Below are 25480 nucleotides of genomic sequence, written 5' to 3'. Positions count from 1 at the left end.
TTAAAACAAACTGATTTAAAATGTTGTAAAAGTGAAGCATAGCAAGAAAAAAACAGTAAAATTGGCCAGTATCAAGCAGGAGTCAGGGGTCAGAAAATATTTTTTTCCTCAACAAGGCAGCACCCCTAAGCCTGAGGGAAGGCAGGCTTCTGATCCTGAGGAACACCTCACTGCTTGCAGGCCCAAATGGAAAAACATCTCTGTCTGTATCTTTTCCTTAATGTTACTCAGAGCCAGGTCTGTGCTCAGCTCAGGGGGGCTCCTACCTTCATGCCACTTCTCCAGAAATCTGGATGAGTTCTTAGGAAGCTGAGTCATGGAGAGGCACGCCCTGGGCCTCACACCACAGCCAGATTCAGCAAGCATAACTGAGGGAGGGATGGCCCTTTCTCCCTTCCCCACCAAGAATTCTTTCTCCCTTCCCCACCAAGAATTCAAGTGTTATAAAAGCACCGCACTAGTTGGGCCTGCTTGGTTTGTGGTCCTGTAAGTACGGGCTGGTGCTGGTGGTAATGGTTAAGCCGATGGAAACTAGTTTGGAAATGACTGATCTTTAGAAGAGAAAAAGAATGACCAGACTTTACTAATGATGCTAGGTAGCTTCTGTGTTACCAAAAGCAGCCCCTAAACAGTCCATATTGTAGTTTGCATGACAAGGAATGGGGAGGGGCATGAGGATGAGCTTAGTAAAGGGCCCCCCAAAGAAAGAAGGAGCTCTCCCTCACCCTCCCACTGCCACAGGGGAACCTCACCCCATAAAACCTGGTAGAAACGTAGCCACGGATGCCCAAAGGGGAAGGATTGGGGTGCATTAGCCAAAGCGGGTCTAACTCACATCTCTTCTTCCCACCGCTTCCCAAAGCCCCAGATCTTCCAGGCTGAATTCTCCCCTCTTCTCAACTCTTCTGGTCTTCTAAGAGCTAACTCTAATCCCTTCAGCACGGAAAAGTGAGGGACTGAACCACTTTTCCCCCTTCCCCCCAACACTAGACAATGGGTAGGGCCTGGTACCAATGTTTGTGAGTCAGGATAACTTCCACTTTTATCCGGGTACCGCAGGGAAACTCCCAGTTCAGACTCCCGGGGGACAAGGGTGGCTGGAGGGGATCCAAGCTGCGCCAGGGGGTCAAAGCGACCCACCTCCAAACAGCAATCACCAAATCCCGCCTGGGCGGCAGGCCTAAGATCTTCCTCCACTTTTCACTCAGATGTGGCGCTGGCCCGTCTTCCGTGTAACCCACGCAATCACCCAGGCAGGAAGGCCTATCCCAACTCCATCCCCACACCCCCTTTATCCCCATCCCCGGGGACATCCGGCCCTTTTCGCAGCACTTGAGAAAGCTCCTGCAGTGACCTTCCCTCGCGCAGGTCCTTCCTTCCCCAGACCCCTTAAGGGGAGGCTCCTTCGGACTGTCACCCAACAGCGCGGGCCCAGCCCTGTCCTTGTTCAACTTGTCTTTTGAGGACCCCGGGCCGCCACCTCCAGCCCAGCCCTCGGCCAGGGGGCAGCGGTGCGGGAGAAACAGCGCGACCCCGCTCGAAGCGCGGCCGCCCCAATCTCTTCCCCGGGACCCAGGGGGTCCCGGCCCGAGGAGCCCCCGGCCGCAATGAGCGCACAGAGCCCGCGGCCGCCTGAACCCTCGGCCCCGCCACGTTCGGCCGCTGGATCCTGACACCCCTGGGGGCCCGGGGCCCGAGCCGCTCGGCGCGCTGCGCTCCGGCCGCCAGGTGCGGGGAGGACGCGCCGCAGCGCCCGCCTCGGGGCCGCGCTGGTTAGGTAGCTGGGGGGACCGGAAGGATGGCGAGGAAGTAGGAGAGGATTTCCTGAGATGAAAGATTACTTCCGTCCGGGCTCTGGCCTCTCTCTGGAGCCGGCTCATTGGGGGCTGGGGAGCGGGGTGCGCGGGGCTTGGGGGCCGCGCGTTGCCACCTGCAGCGCCCAGGGCCGGCGGGACGCGCTCGGTCCTGTCGGGGGCTCACGTGGGGGGGGATCCTTGCAGGTGGGAGTCGAGAGCACTTCCTAGCGCCCGAGCCATGGTGGCCAAACAGCGCATCCGGATGGCTAACGAGAAGCACAGCAAAAACATCACCCAGAGGGGGAATGTAGCCAAAACCCTGGTAAGGCGGGGGCGGCGCTGACCGGGCGGCGTGGGGCCGGGCCCGGGCTGGGCGGGCGCGGGGCCAGCCTCCCCCTCCTCAGCGCCCCGGGCAGCCCCTCCCGCGGGGTCCCGCACGGTGGGCGCTGAGGGCCGGGCTCCCCGCGGCGCGGACTTGTGCTCGCTTGAGCGGAGCGGACCCTGGTTGGCCGTGGCCCCTCTGGGAGCGTCTGCTGGGGCTACCGCGGAGGCGCAGAAGGGCCTCCCCAGGAGAGAACTGGGCCTTTGTCTCCGGGAAAGACCAAAGTCACATCCTTCAGGGAACAGTTAAACCAACTGCTTGACGCCGGGGCCTGGAACCTAGTAGGTGCTAGCTCGGTTTTGTTGAATGAATGAATGAATGAATGAATGAATGAATGAGTAAAGGGAGGCCCTTTGCCACGTCTCCCTCCTAGGCTTCATCCCCTGCCCTCCATCCCCAACAAACACACCAAGATAAGGTTTTCTTTCCTGCCCCTTTGTAATGGTCTCCCTGTATAAACTGGGAATTAGGAATGCTATTCAGCCCGTATTTCCCTCCATGCTCCTCTTTGCCTCTTCTGCAGGAGGCTCCGCACCACTCGGCGAAAGTTTAAACGCAACATTCCCCTTGTTCACCTCGTCAATTCCGGCTCATCCTGATAGTATGTTCCAGAACTTTAGAGACTAGCTTATTATTGCCAGGCATTCTGCACCTCCAAAACTGTAGACTAAAGCTTTATAACAATGCTTACGTAAAATCTGTGCCTTAAGTACAGGGTTTTGTGTGTGTCTGTGTGTGTGTTGTTTGTTTTTAGGAAAGCAAATGATCTTCAACAGAAATTGCCAGGCCCATGATCCTGGACATTCAGAGGCGGCCCTCGGATGAGTTGTTGAGTAGTGCTTGTCTCCAAGTGTATGAGCAAAGGTGCATGGAATCTATTATCCCAGACACTTCAGTGGAAGTCCAGCTGAAACCTGAGGTTTGGCTGGAAGAGCTTGCAGACTTGATGAGGCGGTTGCTTTTAGCCAAAGGCATGAAGCTGGTTTGCTTAACTGAGCACAAAGCTGGATCTGCAATCTCTACACCAGAATTCTTGCAGAGCCAAGCAGTACTATGGCAGAGAAACCTTAGCATCAAATTTGGATCTTTATAGGCAGCTACAAGCTTAAGTTGTGCTGGAAGTTCTCTCATTTGGGAAAACGCCAGTATGCCATTGAATTGGAACTATTTTTCACGTAGATCTCTGTTTTCCCTATTTTTACTCAGAAAAAAAAAAACAACTTGCTGTCCAAATTGACATTGAAAAACAATTTTTAATGGATGTTAAAGTATTCGGGGTTTATATCCCTAGGAGATCAATTCTTCCCAGGATATCATACAGACTAGCTGATTTACTCAAAATTTCTACTTGTGTGGTTCCTTTTAGTGAACTAAAAAAACAGGTCACGGGCTTCCCTGGTGGCGCAGTGGTTGAGAATCTGCCCGTTAATGCAGGGGGCACAGGTTCGAGCCCTGGTCTGGGAAGATCCCACATGCCGCGGAGCAACTAGGCCCGTGAGCCACAACTACTGAGCCTGCGCGTCTGGAGCCTGTGCTCCGCAACAAGAGAGGCCACGATAGTGAGAGGCCCGCGCACCGCGATGAAGAGTGGCCCCCACTTGCCACAACTAGAGAAAGCCCTCTCACAGAAATGAAGACCCAACACAGCCAAAAGTAAATAAATAAATTAATTTAAAAACAAAACAAAACAAAACAGAGGTCACTTAATTCTCCTCAGTAGACAACTGATCTGACTGCAGAAGTAACGACAAAACAGAAACTGCTTTGCAGAGCTGTTTTACCCATTAGGCTTGATAAAGGCAGTGTCTGCCATTTCTAGCTTCTTAAGACTACTAGAAAATGTTTGGTACCTGAAAGAAAAATGATTGGCTCCAAAATAAGAAAAGAAAATGGAAAAATTGGAGAAAAAGCTGTTTAAATATCTAGGAAATGTAGTTAACTTGACTGCAATTCAACTTAACTTTCAGAGATATTTTCAAATTATGTTTAATGTATGGTCTGAGTGGATTTTTAATAGGTTCTGATATACCATGGAGTGGGCCCTTCAGAAGTGCCTGGCGCCTATGAGTGTTTCTAAATGGTCCTACTCACTTTGTAATGAAAGGTTTCCAAACCAAGCCACAATGTATGTTTATTTTCCTTTGGTTAGAAAGGCTTTTTGGTTAACTTTATTGTAAATGGATCAGCATCCAAAAAGAAAAATGAAATTCTCTTTCAAAAAGAAACGCTTTATAGCTTAAATCTCATTTTCCTAATTAGAGATCAAACATGATTATACTTTGAAGGAAGTAACTTGTAAGGGGTAACTTGTTCAGAATGAAATTCAATAAATGCAGACACATGAACAGATTCTAACAGAAACTTCAGACTAGTTGTTCAGAAATAAACTCCTTTAATTGTATATAGATGCTTGGGTATTTCATTATCAGCTTACAGCTATGGAGTGAATCAGTACTGTTCTCCCAGATAACAGAAATGGAATAATCATTTCATGATTATACAGTAGTAACTTCTTCAGAATGAAAGGGCAATTTCAATTTCAGAGTTCTGAGTTACCCTGCTGGTATCTTATCACAGGGAAAGCCATCCTCTGCATTTTGGAGCCCAGGGAGTGACAAATTCCTGCGGGAAATGAACCATGTCATTTGCAGGATTCTACTGCTTTTCTTACCTTTCCCAGCAATAGATTCAGGCTTAGGTGAATCGTCCCAACAGATTTGTGCTGGGCACTGCTTCCCCAAAAAAGCAACTCCAAGCCCTCAAAAAACGATATATTGGTATTATGACAAGCCAAGGAGTTCTTGAGCTCTGAAAGTCCACAAATAATATTGATTCACTGTGGAATGTCATCAGAAAGGATTTTGTGTTATCAGGATGCAAACTCTGTATCCTGATAATTTGAGTTTTTCTGCAAAGGAAAAAATAAGTGACTCCATTTGGTATCTGCATGAGATCAAAACTCCATCTACAGGCTCCTGGATTCACTTGTTGACTCTGCTGGAGATAGAACTAAATGAATTTTTTCGTTTAGCATCAGTGGGATGACAGCAACAGAATTTGTTTCTGGTCAACTGTCACAAGTGATTAGGAAGTTGGCCAAGGGGCAGAGGGGTGAATGTCACACTCTGTTCAGGTAACTGTATTTAATACTCTATTACTTACTTGCTCTGATCTTGACCTGGTCTTAAGTGCCAAAGAATGACACAGTACAAATGCTGATTAAAGTTATCCTATGCAATTACTTAAGACTGATTTTGTCTTTCTTCTAGTCAAAAGAAACGATCTATTCCCTTGCAGTGAGATTTGCCACCATACAAGAGTGTTGGTAGATACAAGTGGTCAAGGTCAGAGAAGTGAGTGGTTTTAATCCTTAGATTCTACCTGCCACTGACACTAATCCATACTTCTCTAGTAAGAGAAATGCTGGAATAACCCTATCACCAATTGGGGAGTATTAAAAGAGCCAATATCCTTCCTAGACCCTTTTTTTTTTTGAGGTACACGGGCCTCTCACTGTTGTGGCCTCTCCCGTTGCGGAGCACAGGCTCCGGACGCACAGGCTCAGCGGCCATGGCTCACGGGCCCAGCCGCTCCGCAGCATGTGGCATCTTCCCGACCGGGGCACAAACCCGTGTGCCCTGCATCGGCAGGCGGACTCTCAACCACTGCGCCACCAGGGAAGCCCCCTAGACCCTTTCTTTACTCTAGCTGACCTAAGACATCGTATTTAGTGGGGCTTGTATGCTTATTCATTCTTCGAAGAATGTTTATTAAGCATCTATTGTGTTTAAGTTCTGGGCCAGACGTTGCTATACATGGATATATGAAAGAGACACAGTGCCTGCCCTTGCAGGGCTTACAGTCTAGCGGAAAGACAGACATCAAACACAGTATCACAAGAATAAACATCGAGATACAAACTGTGATAAATGCTATCTAAAAAAAGTACTTGGAGATTTAAGTGCCAAGTGAACTCAACTGAGGTAGAAGAGAGAAGCTTCTCTAAGAATGGAACAGGTAAGCTGAGAACCAAAGAACTGTTGCCTTGTCTATGATAAAATAAGTTCTTTAACCTACGTTGGCCACAGCCTATTTTTGGCTCATGCCAGTGAGGGAATATTTAGTGAGTTCTTCATGTTTCTTCACTCTACCTCCTCCCTTTTCACTTGAGAAATTCCCCACATTTTCAGCTGCCTTTCTCAGAAAATATTGGTTTTCCATTGATTGATTTGCTTGTAAGGACCAAGCCTTACCTGCACACAGACCCAGAGGAGTTGCAAAGAGACCTTCCTCTGACGTCTGTGCTTTTGGCTTGAGAAGAGCAGGAGGTCCGCAGGGCTGGTCCGTGTGGGAACCACAGTCCCCTTGTGCTTCCCGGGGATGCTGAGATTTCTCCTAAGCATAAGCTTCACTAAGAATTAGGAGGTTTATTACAAAACGCCGCTCCTCTCATCTCCACACACAGCTGCTGTGGTGCATCTACTGTTCCCAGGGTTTCCACTGCAGTGGCTTCCCAGGTTTTTAGCACTTAGAAAGTTTTGAGAAAATGACTGTGCTCTGTAACCCTGCTTGGAAGCCGCGGATGCAGGAATTCAAGATGAATCTGCTGGAGGAAAATCCCCTGGCTCCGTAAAGAGGCAGAGCTAAACGTGAATCCCAGCTCTTGTTCCCATTAGCAAACCTTGAGCCTCAGTTTCTCAAGTACAGCATGGAGATGATAATACTGGCCTTGCGTGGAGTTGTGAGTGCTAGAGATCGCAGATGTTGGCTGCTTTCTAGAGTGCCTGGCATGAAGTGTGCTTTCAGCCAACAGAAGCAATGATTAGTAATATCATTTTTGGCTTCCCAAATCACTGTATTGGTTTGTGTATTTATACCTCATCAGTTCCCAGAATATTTAAGAACCACCAAGTTCATTGAGTTACAGGGGTGTAAGTAAGGTTATTGATGAATTTTTCCAAACCAATCTTGATCCCTTAATATTGACTTTGTTCATCTAGATCTGCCTGCTGGCATTGAGACTGGGTCTGTCTCATTCACAGAGGTGTCTAGTGACTAGCCATACTCAGTAAATGTTTCTTGAATGAATGAAGCTAATCTTACTTTCTCCCATTCCCTTTCAGAGGCCGCAAGAAGAGAAATATCCTGTGGGACCATGGCTGTTGGCACTGTTTGTTTTTGTTGTCTGCGGCTCAGGTATGGGTTTCTCGCTGCCCTTATATCCCATGGTCTCCTTTGTCCTATAAAAACACATGTTTTATTCTCAAGGTAAATAGACAAAAACTATATTGGTCTGGGATTCAAGTTAATTGCTGCCCGAAGCCTTCATCTTAATAGGTTTTGATTTCATTTCCATTCCAGCAAACAGAGTAGAGACAGAACTGATATGCTATCAAATCATAATCATAAAATGATTACAGTGAGCAATTAAGTTGGCTGGCTACACTTCAGAGTTCAGTTAAAGCTTTCTCTGAAGACCTAACCTAAAAAGGGCATTTGGAACAGAAAGTGGAGCACCTGTCTGCCTGAGATAATCTACATTCCAGAGAGAAGGAGAGGCCTTACGCCTTAAGGGAAGCTCTGCAGAGGTGCTGGGTAAAACAGAGCCTTTGACCTGAGCCTCAAGGTGCAGTCACCTGATGCTGGAAGGTAGCAAGTTAAGAGAGCTTTACTTACACACACACACACACACACACACACACACACACACACACACACACTGCAGACTTGACCAGAAGGATCATGCAGTTGTTTCTAGTCGACTTCTGTAATTGGGAGCCTTGATTAATTCCTGGTCCCCATGGGTTGGGTCTCTGAAGTACTGGTGAGTGGAGGTCACTTCTATCAACAAGGTAGGTCTTTAGATGTTCCCATCCTCCATCTCCTCACTGTTGCTGAGGGCAGGGAAGGCGAGGAGTACACATCTTCCTGCAAAGATCTAAACCTCCCAGGAAAATGTCGTTCCTCCCCAGTGGCAAGAGACGCCCATGACTACAGGTGCCTCTGACCTTTAGGAGACCACCCTTCCAAGGAAACGAAAGCTCTTAGGAGGAAGGAGGGATCTGATGGTCTTGGCACTATTGCCAAACAAGCCTTTGTGTGAGTCTCAATTTTTTCAAAGATGATTCCAAGATGAGAGAAGGTCTTCCACTCCAAGAAACGAAAGTGTATGCCATCCCTAAAGATGTGTCCTCAAAGGGAGCCTTTTGTCCAATACAAGGATCCCTCATCTTTAATAGAGTTTACCCGGCCACTGCTGGAATACTTCAGGAGCGCTCACTCCTTCAAAAAGCCTATCCCATTTCTGTGCAGCTCTGATTCTATTGGAAACATCTCCCCTCTTTTGAACCACATGGTGCTGTCTTCTCGGTAGTTCAGGTGTGGATGCCGAAAACCACACGGCTTGCACTCTTTTGCTTCTGAACGTCTTGACTCCTTGGATATTTCCAAGATGACTGCTTAATGACTCCTTCTACAAACTCAACTTCCCTAGTTCTCTCAACCTTGTCCTCATAAGATGTAGTTTCTAGACCCTTCTATACATGCCATGACTCTCTTAAAGTATTGCATTTGCAACTGCAGAAGTTGGTCTAGAAATGGTGCAACTGCTACAGAGATAGTAGGTCTGTCCCTGCTTTTTGTCTCATAACCCTGCTTTTATTAATATGCCCCAAACAGTTTATTTATTTATTATTTAACATCTTTATTGGAGTATAATTGCTTTACAATCTATGTTAGTTTCTGCTGTATAACAATGTGAATCAGCTATATGTATACATATATCCCCATATCCCCTCCCTCTTGCATCTCCCTCCCACCCTCCCAACCCACCCCTCTAGGTGGTCACAAAACACTGAGCTGATCTCCCTGTTCTATGTGGCTGCTTCCCACTAGCTATCTATTTTGCATTCGGTAGTGTATATATGTCAATGCCACTCTCTCATTTCATCTCAGCTTACCCTTCCCCCTCCCTGTGTCCTCAAGTCCATTCTCTACGTCTGTGTCTTTATTCCTGTCCTGCCCCTAGGTTCTTCAGAACCAATTTTTTTTTTGATTCCATATATATGTGTTAGCATACGGTATTTGTTTTTCTCTTTCTGACTTACTTCACTCTGTATGACAGACTCTAGGTCCACCCACTTCACTACAAATAACTCAATTTCATTTCTTTTTATGGCTGAGTAAAATATTCCATATATTCTATATATGTGCCACATCTTCTTTAACCATTCATCTGTCTATGGACATTTAGGCTGCTTCCATATCCTGGCTATTGTAAATAGAGCTGCAATGAACAATGTGGTACATGACTCTTTTTGAATTATGGTTTTCTCAGGGTGTATGCCCAGTAGTTCGATTGCTGGGTCATATGGTAGTTCTACTTTTAGTTTTTTAAGGAACCTCCATACTGTTCTCCATAGTGACTGTATCAATTTACATTCCCACCAACAATGCATGAAAGTTCCCTTTTCTCCACACCCTCTCCAGCATTTATTGCTTGTAGATTTTTTGATGATGGCCACTCTGACTGGTGTGAGGTGATACCTCATTGTAGTTTTGATTTGCATTTCTCTAATGATTAGTGATGTTGAGCATCCTTTCATGTGTTTGTTGGCAATCTATATATCTTCTTTGGAGAAATGTCTATTTAGGTCTTCTGCCCATTTTTGGATTGGGTTGTTTGTTGTTTTGATACTGAGCTGCATGAGCTGCTTGTATATTTTGGAGATTAATCCTTTGTCTTGCAGTTTATTTTTAATAATCACAGCACCTCCTAGACTTACAGAGAGCTAATGGCCAGCCAGGCCCCACCAAGCTCTTCTTCACGTCAACTTCCTGCAAGCCTCAGAGATGCATCTCCGTACCCTCCCATCTAAAGTTGTCCCCTATCTGCATCACACTTTGTTTTATTTTATTCATGGCCTTCATCAACATTTGAAATTATTTAATTTGCTTACTTATTATCCATTTCTCTCTACTAGGATATAAGCTTAGGGAAGACAGTATTTAACTTCCACTAAATTTTTAGATACTAGCACAGTTTTTAGCACATAGGGAGTGGTTAATCTCGTTGGCTAGATGGATGGATGGATGGATGGATGGATAGATGGATAAAACCAAATATTCCCCATGCTGTAGATATTAAATAGACTTTTTTTTAGACTTAATATAAAGCTCCATGAACATTTCTATTTTAACTTCATTGTTGGTTGTAAGCTGTTTTTCTACAGAGTAGACATAAAGTATGGAAACATAGAAGAACATAAATAATAAATGGCTTACAGATATTATGTAATAATGTACAGTATGGTTAGTGATGTTACATGATGTATTCAGTGTATTGCATTGCCCTGCATTAGCAGTGCATAGTTCAGAGCACTGTGAAAAATTGCAATGAATGTGGTGCATCAATGCAGTATTTCCCTCAGTGCCTGCATAGTCATCTGTGATGCATTGCCTCAGATGATCGCTCTCTGATTTTCTCCCCAAAACAAAACAAACCAAAAAACAAACAAACCAAAAAAAATGCCATTAGCATGCCACAGAAAATCAAGAGGAAAAATCCATCTGTATAAAAAAGTTATCTATGTTTTCACCATATGATAATCTCAATAGCTGCAGAAAAAGCTTTTGACAAAATTCAACACCATTTATGATAAAAACTCTCCAGAAAGTAGGCATAGAGGGAACCTACCTCAACATAATAAAGGCCATATATGACAAACCCACAGCCAACATTGTTCTCAATGGTGAAAACCTGAAACCATTTCCTCTAAGATCAGGAACAAGACAAGGTTCTCCACTCTCACCACTATTATTCAACATAGTTTTGGAAGTTTTAGCCATAGCAATCAGAGAAGAAAAAGAAATAAAAGGAATCCAAATCAGAAAAGAAGATGTAAAGCTGTCACTGTTTGCAGATGACATGATACTATACATAGAGAATCCTACAGATGCTACCAGAAAACTACTAGAGCTAATCAATGAATTTGGTAGAGTAGCAGGATAGAAAATTAATGCACAGAAATCCCTGGCATTCCTATACACTAATGATGCAAAATCTGAAAGAGAAATTAAGGAAACACTCCCATTTACCATCGCAACAAAAAGAATAAAATACCTAGGAATAAATCTACCTAAGGAGACAAAAGACCTGTATGCAGAAAACTATAAGACACTGATGAAAGAAATTAAGGGTGATACAAACAGATGGAAAGGTATACTATGATCTTGGATTGGAAGAATCAACGTGGTGAAAATGACTATACTACCCAAAGCAATCTACAGATTCAGTGCAATCCCTATCAAACTACCAATGGCATTTTTCACAGAACCAGATAAAAAATCGCACAATTTGTATGGAAACACAAAAGACCCCGAATAGCCAAAGCAATCTTGAGAAAGAAAAACGGAGCTGGAGGAATCAGTCTCACAGACTTCAGGCTCTACTACAAAGCTACAGTAATCAAGACGGTATGGTACTGGCACAAAAACAGAAATAAGGATCAATGGAACAGGATAGAAAACCCAGAGATAAACCCACACACATATGGTCACCTTATCTTTGATAAAGGTAGCAAGAGTATACAATGGAGAAAAGACAGCCTCTTCAATAAGTGGTGCTGGGAAGACTGGACAGCTACTGTAAGAGAATGAAATTAGAACACTCCATAACACCATACACAAAAATAAACTCAAACTGGATTAAAGACCTAAATGTAAGACCGGACACTATAAAACTCCTAGGGGGAAACATAGGCAGAATACTCTATGACATAAATCACAACAAGATCCTTTTGACCCACTTCCTAGAGAAATGGAAATAAAAACAAAAATAAACAAATGGGACCTATTGAAACTTCAAAACTTTTGCACAGCAAAGGAAACCATAAACAAGATGAAAAGACAACCCTCAGAATGGGAGAAAATATTTGCTAATGAAGCAACTGACAAAGGATTAATCTCCAAAATATACAAGCAGCTCATGCAGCTCAATATCAAAAAAACAACCCAATCCAAAAATGGGCAGAAGACCTAAATAGACATTTCTCCACAGAAGATATACAGATTGCCAACAAACACATGAAAAGATGCTCAACATCACTAAGCATTAGAGAAATGCAAATCAAAACTACAATGAGGTATCACCTCACACCAGTCAGAATGGCCGTCATCAAAAAATCTACAGGCAATAAATGCTGGAGAGGGTGTGGAGAAAAGGGAACCCTCTTGCACTGTTGGTGGGAATGTAAATTGGTGCAGCCACTATGGAGAACAGTATGGAGGTTCCTTAACTGAAAATAGAACTACCATGCGACCCAGCAATCCCACTACTGGGCATACACCCTGAGAAAACCATAATTCAAAAAGAGTCATGTACCACAATATTCATTGCAGCACTATTTACAATAGCCAGGACATGGAAGCAACCTAAGTGCCCATCAACAGGTGAATGGTTAAAGAAGATGTGGCACGTATATACAATGGAATATTACTTGGTCAAAAAAAGAAACGAAATTGAGTCATTTGTAGTGAGGTGGATGGACCTAGAGACTATCATACACAGTGAAGTAAGTCAGAAAGAGAAAAACAAATACCATATGCTAACACATATATATGGAATCTAAAAAAAAAAAAAAAAAAAAAAAAGCTTCTGAAGAACCTGGGGCAGGACAGGAATAAAGACACAGACTTAGAGAATGGACTTGAGGACACAGGGAGGGGGAAGGGTAAGCTGGGACAAAGTGAGAGAGTGGCATGGACATATATACACTACCAAATGTAAAATAGATAGCTAGTGGGAAGCAGCCGCATAGCACAGGGAGATTAGCTCCGTGCTTTGCAACCACCTAGAGGGGTGGGATAAGGAGGGTGGGAGGGAGACACAAGAGGGAAGGGATATGGGGATATACAGGGATATACGTATGCATATAGCTGATTCACTTTGTTATATAGCAGAAACTAACACAACACTGTAAAGCAATTTTCTCCAATTAAGATGTTTTAAAAAAAAAAGTTATCTACGTTTTCAGACTTTATGGCCAAACTGTAGATTGTTAGATCTTGAACCTTAAGCCTTTTATCTAATTATCTCTCTCTCCCAGCTTTATGGTTTCTTGAAAATATATTATTCGCCCAAGGCACTGATAAAAGTCTAGATTTGGAGAAGCCACAGAAAACAATTAGAGACAACTCCCCTCAGGTTGACTTTGAACCTCTCAGCAAAACTCCTGCAAGCAGTCCTCGTGTCTTGAGGGTCTCTGGTGTGCCTGGCACTGTGCGGGCTTTGGAGATACAAACTCCTTCAGGGGGCAGCTGGCACTGGGGAAACAGATAAGGAACATGTCATTGCTCCCAGGAAAAGAGCGCTCTGACAGCAGAACACCCGGAGGGCTTGGCAAGCGTGGACGAGGGACCGTCTTAGTGCGTTCGGGCTGCTATAACAAACTACCATAGACTGGGTGGCTTATAAACAGCAGAAATGTATTGCTCACAGTTCTGGAGCCTGGAAGTCACATTAGGGTACCAGTGTGGTCGGTTGGGGGCCCCTTTCCCAATCACAGACTTCTCCTTGTATCCTCACATGGCATCCACACGTGGTCGAAGGGGCTAGGGAGCTCAGTAGGGTCTCTCTTATAAGAGCACTAATCCAATTCATGAGTCCTCCGCCCTCAGGACCTAATGACCTCCCAAAGGCCCCACCTTCTACCACCATCACATTGGGCATTAGGATTCCAACATGTGGATCTCAGAAAACACAGTCAGACTGTATCAGGGCCTTCTAACTCATACTGAACAGAAGAGAAAGTTTCCCAGAGAAGGTGCCCTTTGAGCTGAGTTTTGAAGGACAAACAGCCAGACAAAGGGAGGGTTATTCCACATGAGGGAACACTGCATGACAAAGGCACAGAGGCCTGAGATAGTACGACAGGCTCAAGACTGGCCAAAGTCCAATCACAGGGATCTGTGAGCCTCGGTCATCACGTAGCCCTTGTTGTCAGGAACTGAATAGATACAGAGCTGGTGTTTTGGTTTTTTTTTTCTTTTTTGGCTTCTAGATACACAGTAACCGGGGCCCTCTCTGGTCTGTGCCCTTAGGTAGCATATAGGAGAGGGGGAAAAGCCAATAAATCATTTAGTCTGGCTTATTTTTCTCCAACCTGTGCTATTTCTCAATATCCATCCTTTCCAAAGGGATTAAAAACCTTCCCTAAATTACATCTTAATTAAAATTTTGCCAGGCTTATTGGTTCACATAGTAGGAACTGTACCTTCGCCCCCGCCCCCCACCATTTGGGTAAATTGGGACATTTGCTGACCACAATCTTTTGGAATCTTCCCAGTCTCCATTAGTTTGTTCAGGGATCAAGTACATTGTCTCTGCTATCCTCTCTGTTGGTTTGTCCAGGGGCATCGGATGGGAGCCTGCAGGGCCTGGAGCTTTGGACTTAAAGTGGCCAAAAGGACACACCACTTACTGGCATACTACATCCCCTGCCTGCATGTCTGGTGCTCTTCTAAGGATGCTTCTTTAAATTGAGTTAAGACCACTAGCTTCTATGGAAAGGCTAGACATCAAACGGGGAGTTGGGTCCTCTTAATGTTACCCTCTGTTACCATGCCACCATGATCCCCAAGCAACGGACCTCCTCCTTTTTTAAATCATAGCTAAAAATAATCCACCACCATCTCCCTTTTTTTTCTTATTTTCTTTCCTTTCTTTTTCTTTTTTTTTTTGCCAACTTTAGCATTTTTTTTGCAAGCTTCAGCTCAGGCCAAGCTCTGTTCTCACAGAAATGTGTCACTCTTCTCAGTTCGTCCTTGGTACTGTGCCCTTCCTTCTATCTTTGTCCGTGTCCTTTCCTAAACCAAACACGTCATGAAAAACACAATAGCTCCTTTAGATTCATACCCGTTGCCACGTCTCTGGGTTTAGTCAAGATTCAGTTCTTGCAGCTCCTACTCTCCCTCCTGAGTTCCTCCCTTTTCAGAGTCGCAGACCATAGGCTCCTACCTATCTTTTTTATTTAATTTATTTTATTGAAGTATAGTTGATTTACAGTGTTGTGTTAATTTCTGCTGTACAGCTAAGTGATTCAGTTATCTGCCTATCGCTTCTCTTCGTTTAAAAGATTATGACCACCTAGAGGGGTGGGATAGGGAGGGTGGGAGGGAGACGCAAGAGGGAGGAGATATGGGGATATATGTATACGTATAGCTGATTCACTTTGTTATAAAGCAGAAACTAACACACCATTGTAAAGCAATTATACTCCAATAAGGATGTTTAAAAAAATGTGATTTCCTCAAATCTAACTCTTCCCTTTATCAGTTCCTCTGCTTTCCGCAATGAGCCTTCTCAGTGCCTGGATGATTGAAGCCCCTTATCACTGCTCTCTCTCGCTTCTGTTCCACTTTTGTAGCACAGAGTAGGAGAGACCCGCCCCATCTAGCGTCCTGCCATCATCTGCAGTGTGCACAACAGCACCTTCACCCCTGCCCTTGCCTGTCACGCTCGCACAAAATGCATTGGAGTTTGCGGTAGGATTTCCTTACCTCTGTAGACACACCCCTTCCTGTCCCTGTCCAGCGAGTCCCTTTCCTTTGAACAGGATATACCCGTGTGCCAGGCTTAAGTTCCATTTCACCAAGTCCCTGGGATACCTCTGAGGTCATTCGCCCTCTCTGAGTTCATGTGGTTAGTTATTCATATTTTGTAGGTCTTTATACAGACAGGAAACATATGAAATCTTCTAATAGTAGTGAAGATGTTGATCATTGATCTGATTCTCTTGCTTTCGTTACCTCACTCTATTAAACCCACTTTTCTAATTGATGGTGGGCTGGGCAAAGGGCTCTTTTTTAGAAGTAGTGTCACATAGAAAACAAACTTATGGTTACCAAAGTGGAGTGGGGAGAGGGGGAAGGGATAAATTAGGAGTTTGGGATTAACAGATACACATTACTGTATATAAGAAAGATAAACAACAAGGACCTACTGTATAGCACAGGGAACTATATTCAGTATCTTGTAATAACCTATAATGGAAGAGAATCTGAAAAACAATATATATATATATACTGAATCACTTCGCTGTACACACCTGAAACATTGTAAATCAACTACACTCAGTTTAAAAAATTATAGAGGGCTCCCCTGGTGGTGCAGTGGTTAACAATCCGCCTGCCAATGCAGGGAACATGGGTTCGAGCCCTGGTCCGGGAAGATCCCACATGCCGCAGAGCAACTAAGCCTGTGCACCACAACTACTGAGCCTGCGCTCTAGAGCCCGTGAGTCACAACTACTGAGCCCACATGCTGCAACTGCTAAAGCCCACACGCCTAGAGCCCGTGCTCCGCAACAAGAGAAGCCACCGCAATGAGAAGCCTGCGCACCTCAACAAAGAGTAGCCCCCGCTCGCCGCAACTAGAGAAAGCCCACGCCCAGGAACAAAGACCCAACGCAGCCAAAAATTAATTAATTAATTAATTTAAAAAAATAAAAAATTATAGAAATACTGTCAGTGTACCTAGGGTTAATAAATTTTCAGGTGAGGCAAGTCACAAGGAATGCAGGTTTTATCTGTTTTCCTAGTATCTTTTGGGAAAAAATGAAGAATGGTAAAAATGTTGACCTTTAAGTATAGGCTCACTTATTGGTCACCCTTACTCCATTTTACGTGGCAAAACAAGTTAGCAAACCTCCAAGAGGTTACGGGACCCCATTATTATGGGGAGTGATGTGTCACAGCAGATTCTTGGCCCCTTCCTTCTCAGCTTCTTTCCTTGGCCCTCCTTGTTCTCCACACATGCCTTTCGTGCCAGCAGTGCTGGTGCTGATAAGAGCCAGATAACGAAAAGGAAGGAAGAGGAACCAGGGGAGCAGTGAGGGCACAGCACACAGGCACCCAGAGACCCCCCGGCACAAAAACATGTGCCCAGGGAATGCCCACCCCTCACCAGGGAGGCCCCCCGAGATCCCAGCCCAGCCCAAATCCATGGTTGTAACCAGTCAGAGGACATCTAAATACTAAATACACCCCCCCTTCAGAGGAAGGAAATTTCCACTTTCCAGGATTGCAAAAGGTCTCTTAGGCAAGACACTACTTTGAAAACTGACCAAATGGCAGTAAATGGATAGGAGGCTTCAGAGGGGAGGATAGTTTGGGGCTCCACCAGATGTGGGTTCAAAGCCTGGATTCGCTATGTTTCTGCTGAAGAACCTTGGACAAGTTCATTACTCTCTCTGTATTGATTTCCTTACCCATCAAATGGGGATAGGAGGGGACCCTCCAGAGTTTGTCCTGGTACTGAATGGTTCCAGGGACGTAAGGGCTGGCCCACAGCACGCTTGAAACCTGCAGCTTCAGTCACCACCATCTCTGTCCCCATCACCCTCATGTAAAGTAGTGGCACCATGAGTCGGACTGGTGTGTCATGGACACTTTAGGCTCCCATTGTCTTCCATCCTCCCAGGTCACGCCTTCACCTGGCAGGCTCAGCCACTCACGTTGGTCTTGACCTTCCAGAGAGCTGTAGACCCCGCCTCTTCACTCCAAGGAGGAGTGTGAGCAATTTCAGTGATAACGCTCCCAGTGGGTGAGACTATGTTCCCACGATAAAGCATCAGAATCTTTCAGACCGACCCAGGCAGGAAACAGGAAGCGCCCAGAGGTACACTAAAATCAATGAATAGGGGTTTGTACTTTAAGTTGAATATCAGAAATAAACAGATGTGGGAACAGATGTATATGTATGACTGATTCACTTTGTTATAAAGCAGAAACTAATAAAAAAAAAAATGGAAGAAAAAAAAAAAAAAAGAAATAAACAAAGTTTTATTCCCTTAAAGCAACCCAAATACACCACCGTTTTGCTATTTTAAAAAAAAAAAAGTTTTCTTTGTGAGATGCAAAAGCTCGGTGAACAGAGTGTTCTTTTGAGACGTGGAATTGTCCAGATAGGACATCTCAGGGCCATATCTTGCTTTGTCTGGTTTAATTTGGAAACTAGCCTTATTGTAGTTAGTATTATATACATTCCATCAGAAATCTAAAACCTGTTTCTTAGTCAGATATCTCTTCTGGGTCCTCTCAGGTGACTATTCCAAACAGGCCAGAAACTTTTCTTGTTCAGATCTTGACCCAGGACTCTTGCTTGGGCCTTTTTAACTGGTTGCCTTTGTCTTTATTTGATCTCCTAGGACCCCAGATTCACACTGAAGCCCCAAGGGTTTAAACACCCCCCTCTTAGAGACTTGGCCATTTTTTCTCTCCCGTTTTTATAAAAATATTATCTTCCATTTCTGCAGGCGGTAGGGCCTCTTTCCAGATAAGCAGCTCGTCCTGACTCTCAGTCCCCGGTTTCAAAGCCTGCCTCTTTAGAGAACTGTTTGATAGCTTCTGAAGAGTACTTGTTTTTATCTTGAGACTCAGAGACAAGCGTGACCCGGAATGTCCGTCTGAGGCGGCAGAGATGCCGTCACACAGATACGCCAACTGCTATCTGCGCGAGACACTTGCCGTCTGTGTGTGCTTCCCCGGACCATAGATGAAGCCCGTCCTGCTGGTTGTGCCCACAGCCCTTGCCCCTGGCTCTCCCTCTCCCTTGTGTCCTCATCTCTTTCAGGAGCCCTGTGGAGAAGGGTTCGGAGGCCTCCCCAGAGCTCTGTGATGTGGACGCTGCTGTGCATCAGCAATGTCTGACCTGAACACAGCAGTGACGGCAGGGTTCCAACCCTGGCCTGCCCACCTTACAGTGTCAGTGCCACAGTGTTCGCAGGACAACTGTCTTCAGCAGTTTTTTTTTTTTTTTCTTTTTGCTGTATGCGGGCCTCTCACTGTTGTGGCCTCTCCCGTTGCGGAGCACAGGCTCCGGATGCGCAGGCCCAGCGGCCATGGCTCACGGGCCCAGCCGCTCCGCGGCATATGGGATCCTCCCAGACCGAAGCACGAACCCGTATCCCCTGCATCGGCAGGCGGACTCTTAACCACTGCGCCACCAGGGAGGCCCTCTTCAGCAGTTTTGACTTTCCTCCTGGCCTAGAAGTTTCACCTGGACTCAGTGACAGTGGGTCTTTCCCTTCACATGCAGTTGACCAGACAGTATGTTAGCGCTTACATGTGTCTTGTGATCCTGTTGTATCATTCACCTCTCCTGAGCCCAGGTGTGTCCCTGTGTGTGGACAGGAAGCAGCAAGCTGTGAGCAGTCTTCTCTGTCCTCATCCCTCACTGAGGCTCCAACCGGGGTCAATGGAACCACCGTTTAATCCCCATCATGCTGTGATTCTCAGAGGGAAACTCTTACAGACCAGCCACACCCCACCTCCCTCCCTCAGACGACTTCTCCCTCATCTATCCCTCATTTCAATTGCATTTCTCTCTCTCTGGCCGAAACTGATACTCACTTCCTAGTTAGAGATTATGTGAATTTTAGTCATTCTTGAAGTCTGGGTTTTCTTGAAACGGATGAGCTTATATCCCCCATCAAAGGGAAACCTCTAGGGTAATAGGATTAACCAGTGACTTATTTCCTTCCTAATTTTCTATATTTTCCAGTTTTGTCAATGAGCATATATTACTTGTATAATCAGAAAAAAATAAGTGTATTTTGAGAGCAAAATGGCTAAACTCTTGGTTTTAGCCTTTTCTTTTTTTTTTAAAGCAGTAGACTTTTCTTTCTTTCTTTCTTTTTTTTTTTTTTAGAGTAGTAGGCCTCTTTTTTCAAAGCTTAGAGGGAAACAAAAGAAAAGCTGTTCTGCTTGAAGCAGGATCTGTTATGTGTCTGTGTTTATGTCTGTGTCTGTGTGTGTCTTTGTATGTATGTGTCTTTGTGTGTTTGTGTATGTATGTGTTTCTGTGTATCTGTGTGTGTGTGTGTGTATTTTTCTACGTGTGTTTGTGTGTATCTGTGTGTTGTGTGTGTGTGTGCGTGTATAGGGGTGCCTCCTGTGTTGCTGGATATACTGATTTTTTATCATCCCCAGAAGGGAATACACATCGGGACCCTCTTTGCCCATCAAATAGGAAATTGTGTCTGGCCCGGCACTGGCCTCTGTGATTCCAGAGTTAAGGCCTTTCCCAAAGAACCTACTAGGTTCATTTGGCACCATCAGTTGTGAGTAGCTGCACTGTTTCTGGGCAGGGACGTTCCCTTTGTCTGGCAGTTAACAGACTGTACTCTTCTCCTGTATCTGGTAGGCACTCTGCCTGCCGGGGCAGGACTGGGGAGAGATAACGTGTCACAGGCTGGACCGTTTTTCAGGACAAACTATTCAGAACAGATAAGGAAAGTGATTCCCTGAGATGTTCTAAGCTGGGCCTGAATGCCTCCTGTTTCAGTTGGTCCAGTGGTCTCCCTTTATGTATGCGTTGGAGGCCTCTCCGTTTCTGGAAGAGCCCACGGCCCCACCCTCCCTAGGACTGGCTCTTTTGTTAAGGATGCTGTGGAGGAGGGACAGGACTAAGTCCTGTGTGAACCAGCTCCAGGGACAGCCTCCTTGGGTTGGAAACCCGGCTCTCACACCTACTAGTCATGCAGCCGTGTCCAAGTTACTCACCCACACACCCACTCCAAGCCTCAGTGTCTTCCATTCTTAAAAGGGATAGGATGCTATCCGAAAACGCCTCGGATCCTCATGAAAATCAATCCTGAGGATTAAAGGAGACGACTCCAGCGTTTAGTGGAGTCCTGGTAATAGTTTTACAAATGTTTCTTGTTATTGTCATTATGTTGACGGCCCTGAGGTGCACTGTCTCCTTGCCTCTCAACCCCCCTGGCAAGGGGCTGACCAAGATTCTGAATGCTTGCAAGGAAAGAAAGATAACATTTTGTCCTTTGTGATGGGGAGAAGACTTGGGAGAGCAGAGATCTGAGATACTGGGGAAGCTGCAGTAACCCCAGCTCCCACCTGGACAGGTAGAGGGCAGGGTCTGCCGGCCAGAGGTCAGTGGTACCACCTCTGCAGGGACAGCTAGAGCTGGAGCCTCTTCTCTCCTTCTAGAAAGAACTCTTTAAAAACTAGCCAATGGGGGTGAGCAGAATCTATTCATACAACTATTTTGGCTACTGTTTCTTGAGTACTTATTATAATGCCAGGTCCTACACTTATATTTTCTTTTCTCATCACACAGTCCCTACAAAGAAGCTATGGTACTCATTTTTCCAAATCACAAAACAGAGGTTCAAAGAAGGAATCAACCAGCATCCCGTAGCTAAAAAGAGAGCTAGTACCCAAACCTAAACTCCAAACCCATCTGCTTTCTATTATCCTGCATCCTTCTCTCTTACCATTTCCCCCAAAATACCATGGAGCAGACTTTCCACCAACGTTAGGCCTTTAGCGTATGACTGTGTATTGAAAAGAACTCCTGTTAAAACATCTCCTACTTTCCCTGCCAGAAAATGTGCGTTGTCCAGAGGTTCCAGATGGACGGCCATTCTCAGTCTGCTCCCAGGTGGATAAAGCCCTGCCCCAGCCATGGGTTGCTTCTTGACTGGGCCACCGGGGTGCTCCATCACCTTGCTCTGTCCTGGACACTTGCTCCAGGACGCATTTGAATTCACCGTGTTTGCAGGTCGACCACATAAGCACTGGCCTTTCCTGGAGACTGCCCGAACTATCTTGAAATTGTGACACCCAGAGGGAGTCACAGCCCCAAGACTGACAAGTTTGAGGAACTCAGCAGCCCTGGAGAAATCTTTCCATTTCACCACAAAGGAAAGCTTGAGGACATGCGTCTGCTCTGGAACTCCTGCCTCAGGATCTGAGATGGACAGTCTGGAAAAGATGTCTCATCAGCCATTGGCTCCCTCAAGCTGACCTACGGCCTCGCTTGTCATGTGCTTCCCTCTGCCCTGTGGCCCTGTGCTCCTGGGGCCCTTTGGGTCTGTGTATGGTTTCCTTCTCGGAAGAGTGCTTCTGCTGTCTGCCATTTTAATGTGGAGAGAGCATCCCATTCTTTGCTAATACGATCTCTCTTTTAACAGTGCCCTCCTGCCCTCACCTATCCCTGGCTTCCCTCTCTTTACCCTCTTCTCCATCTCCGGAGAAGCCATGGGGAAGTGGCATCTTGCCTTTGACTATCTTTGTGCTAATTCTTTCCAGGAGCTTAATGACCCGCCTTGGCGATGTCTTGTCTCCTAACATCTCTGCTTATTTTTCTCAAGGCCCATACTTTTCTTACCAATGCTTTCATTTCTAAAATTTTTTAAATGAAAAATAATCAAAGTTGTGTGAATTCTAGAATCGGCTTATCCTCCTAAAGGGTGTTCCTCTGGCCTGTCCTGATCTCTCCTCTCAGCAACTCCCTTGATCTCGCTTATCGTCAACCATTTACTTTCAATAAATGTCGTTTTCGGAAGGCCCCATTGTCTGGCAGGGTTCCAGCTTTCTGACAGTCTCCTAGGGGATCCACTTTTGTCACCTCTGTGTCCTTTGGGCACTCTCAGTTAGCTGGGGTGGGGCAGTCCCCAGGGAAGTGTGGATTGGGCTGGCCCAGCTTCCGGCCTTAAGGGGTTTATGTTCTTGACTTGTGACTTGACTTCCCCTCAAGAACTGAGCTCTTGGAGCAATTGAATCTCAAGGTCGCCGTTTGATGCTGATTCTTTAGGTCTGAAGAGTAATCAGTTGAGGTTTTAAAAATGTATTTTCCTCCATGCTGTTTGCAATTTTTCACCGTTCAGTCCTTCAGTAAATTTTTACTGAGGACCTACTATGTGCCCGGTACTGAGCTTAGGCCCAGGGGTAGAGCTGGGAGCAAAATCATCCCTGCTCTCCTGGAGCTTGTGGTCTAGTGGGGAAGAAAGATGAGTCAAACAAATAATTATGCTGGAACATGTAAAATTTCAGGCATGAAAATGTTTGAAGGAGAGAAACATAGGGCTGTGAAAGCATATACAGGCCAACCTTGGAAACATTGCAGGTTCGGGTCCAGACCACTGCAATAAAGCTAATATCACAATAAAGCAAGTCACATGAGTTTTCGGTTTCCCAGTGCACATAAAAATTTTGTTTACATTATACTGTAATCTATTAAGAATGCAATAAATAGCATTATGTCTAAAAAAAAGGTATACATACCTTAATTAAAAAGTGCTTTATTGCTGAAAAACACTAACCATCATCTGAGCCTTTCAGTGAGTCCTAATCTTTTTGTAACAGTAACATCAAAGGTCACTGATCACAGATCACCGTAACAAATATAAAAATAATGAAAACGTTTGAAATATTGTGAGAATTACCAGAATGTGACACAGAGGCACGAAGTGAGCAGATGCTGGTGGAAAAAGTGTTGCCCATAGACTTGTTACACACAGGGTTGCCACAAACCTTCAATTTGTAAAACAAAACAAAACAAAAAACGCAATATCGGCAAAGCGCAATAAAATGAGGTGTGCCTGTAATGCAAAGGGCTGGTGTGCTCTAGGGAAATGGTTCTCAAAGTGTGGTCCCTGGACCAGCAGCCTCAGCATCATCTATGAACTTGTTAGAAATATACATTCTCAGTTCCCACCCCAGACCCACTGGATTAGAAGCTCTAGGGATGGGGTCCAATGCCTGTTTTCAAACATTTTCAGGAGACTGTGAGACATAAGTTTGAGAACTCCTGCTTCAGATGGTCAAAGACGGCTTCTCTGAAGAAATAACTTCTGAATTTTGAAGTAAAACTAGGCAATAGGGTAGGGTGGGGAAAGTATTTCAGACAGAAAGAATGGCGTGTGTAAAAGCCCAGTAGTAAGAGCAGGGAGCTTTTAAAAACAGGAGGGCTGGGTTTCCCTGGTGGCTCAGTGGTTGAGAGTCCGCCTGCCGGTGCAGGGGACACGGGTTCGTGTCCCGGTCCGGGAAGATCCCACATGCCGCGGAGCGGCTGGGCCCGTGAGCCATGGCCGCTGAGCCTGTGCGTTCGGAGCCTGTGCTCTGCAATGGGAGAGGCCACAACAGTGAGAGGCCCGCGTACCACAAAAACAAAACAAAACAAAACAGGAGGGCTTACTGTAAGAGAGGAGGAGAGTGGAGAAGGTGAATCTGGACAGGTTTCCAGGGGCCAGGAGATGCAGGTCATGGAGGCTTCACCAAGGATTGGGCAATAGAATGCTTCTGGTGTGTTAGAAACTCAAGGAGGGCACGATCTCACTTGTTTTTATTTAAAGAATAATTCTAACTACAGTATGGAGAAAGGATTGAAGGTGGAGCAAGAGTAGACCAGTGGAGGTTACTGCAGGAATCAGGGGAAAGATGACGGTAACTTGGACTAGGGTGGTTTCGGGAAGGATGGTGCGAAAGACGCACAATCACGAGATTCTTAGGTAATGCCCACAGGTCTTGGTCATCCATCAGAGGTATCAAGGATGACTCTGGCATTTTCGGTGTGCATGCAAGATGGAGGAGGAGGATGCCAAGCTTGGCAACGGGAAGAGATCATGAGAAGGTCCCGCTGCATTTGACGTGCCTTTGAGCCACTTGTGTGTAGGTATCAATTAGGTGGTGGAAGGTGTAGGTCTGGAGCTCCGAGGAGAGGTCGGGGCTGGCAACACACATTGGTGAGTCAGCAAAAGGTAAGTGGCAACTGAAATTGTGGGCCGGGATGAGATCACCTGGGAGAAGAAATGTAATGAAGAGAAGAAAGCCAGCATGCTCTCTGCAGAACTTCAACATTCTCGTTTACTGGTCAGGAGGAGTTAGGGTGACCCCATAAACCACGTTTAGTGTAAAGAGCCAAAGAGAAGGCGGAAAACTAGAAACTAGGAGAATGGTGTGTCACAGAGGCCAAGGGAAGAGAGTTTCCAGGAGGGAGCACTCAGCGATGGTAAGTAGGGGCGTATGACAAAAGGCAGCGTCCTTCAGGACGCTCGTTGGATTAAGTGACATGGAAGGTCATTTGTATCTTTAGCAAGAGCGATTTCACTGGAGTGAAGAGAGAAGCTAGAATGCAGTGGAATGAGGTGGAACCCAAAGGTAAGCAAATGGAGAAAGTGAGGGCTTAGACAGCTTTTTGGAAATGGTTGTAAAGAGGAAGAGGGCACCTGTGGATGGGAGATGTGGAGTCAGGAGGGTTGTTCTGGTTGATTTTTGAGTTGCAAGTGCGTCTTGCATGTTAAGCCCTAAGAATTTCATTGAAAGGGAATGGTTGAATAAACGAGAGATGTGATTGTCTCAGGTTACCAAGGACCAGGATCCTGTACAGGTGGGAGAGTGTGGAAGCTCCCAGATTCTGTAGTTCCCACTCTAGCCTGGATTTTCCTGAACCTCTGACCTGCCCAAGGCCAGATCCCCTGACCTCGAATGCCTGCCCTCCTTC

General features: G+C 45.6%; 1 protein-coding gene across 1 annotated transcript; it reads left to right on the top strand.

Moving 5' to 3' along the window:
* The first annotated feature begins 2034 nt into the window (after positions 1 to 2034).
* SERP2 (stress associated endoplasmic reticulum protein family member 2) lies at positions 2035 to 18885 on the top strand. Its single transcript, XM_060080266.1, has 3 exons — positions 2035 to 2118; positions 7302 to 7374; positions 18809 to 18885. The coding sequence occupies exons 1-3, from the start codon at positions 2035 to 2037 to the stop codon at positions 18883 to 18885; spliced, it is 234 nt and encodes a 77-aa protein (XP_059936249.1).
* Positions 18886 to 25480: the final 6595 nt, after the last annotated feature.

Source organism: Mesoplodon densirostris, chromosome 17 (assembly GCF_025265405.1).
Source record: "Mesoplodon densirostris isolate mMesDen1 chromosome 17, mMesDen1 primary haplotype, whole genome shotgun sequence".
NCBI lineage: Eukaryota > Metazoa > Chordata > Mammalia > Artiodactyla > Ziphiidae > Mesoplodon > Mesoplodon densirostris.
The sequence above is the reverse complement of the archived record's forward strand: the minus strand, read 5'-3'. Positions and strand labels throughout refer to the sequence as shown.

Bases quoted from the DNA above. Each gene is read 5' to 3' on its own strand.
- SERP2 (XM_060080266.1), top strand. From the start codon at position 2,035: ATGGTGGCCAAACAGCGCATCCGGATGGCTAACGAGAAGCACAGCAAA. The intron at 2,119-7,301 runs GTAAGGCGGGGG...ATTCCCTTTCAG, and splicing joins GGAATGTAGCCAAAACCCTG to AGGCCGCAAGAAGAGAAATA. The intron at 7,375-18,808 runs GTATGGGTTTCT...CATCTCTTTCAG, and splicing joins TTTTGTTGTCTGCGGCTCAG to GAGCCCTGTGGAGAAGGGTT.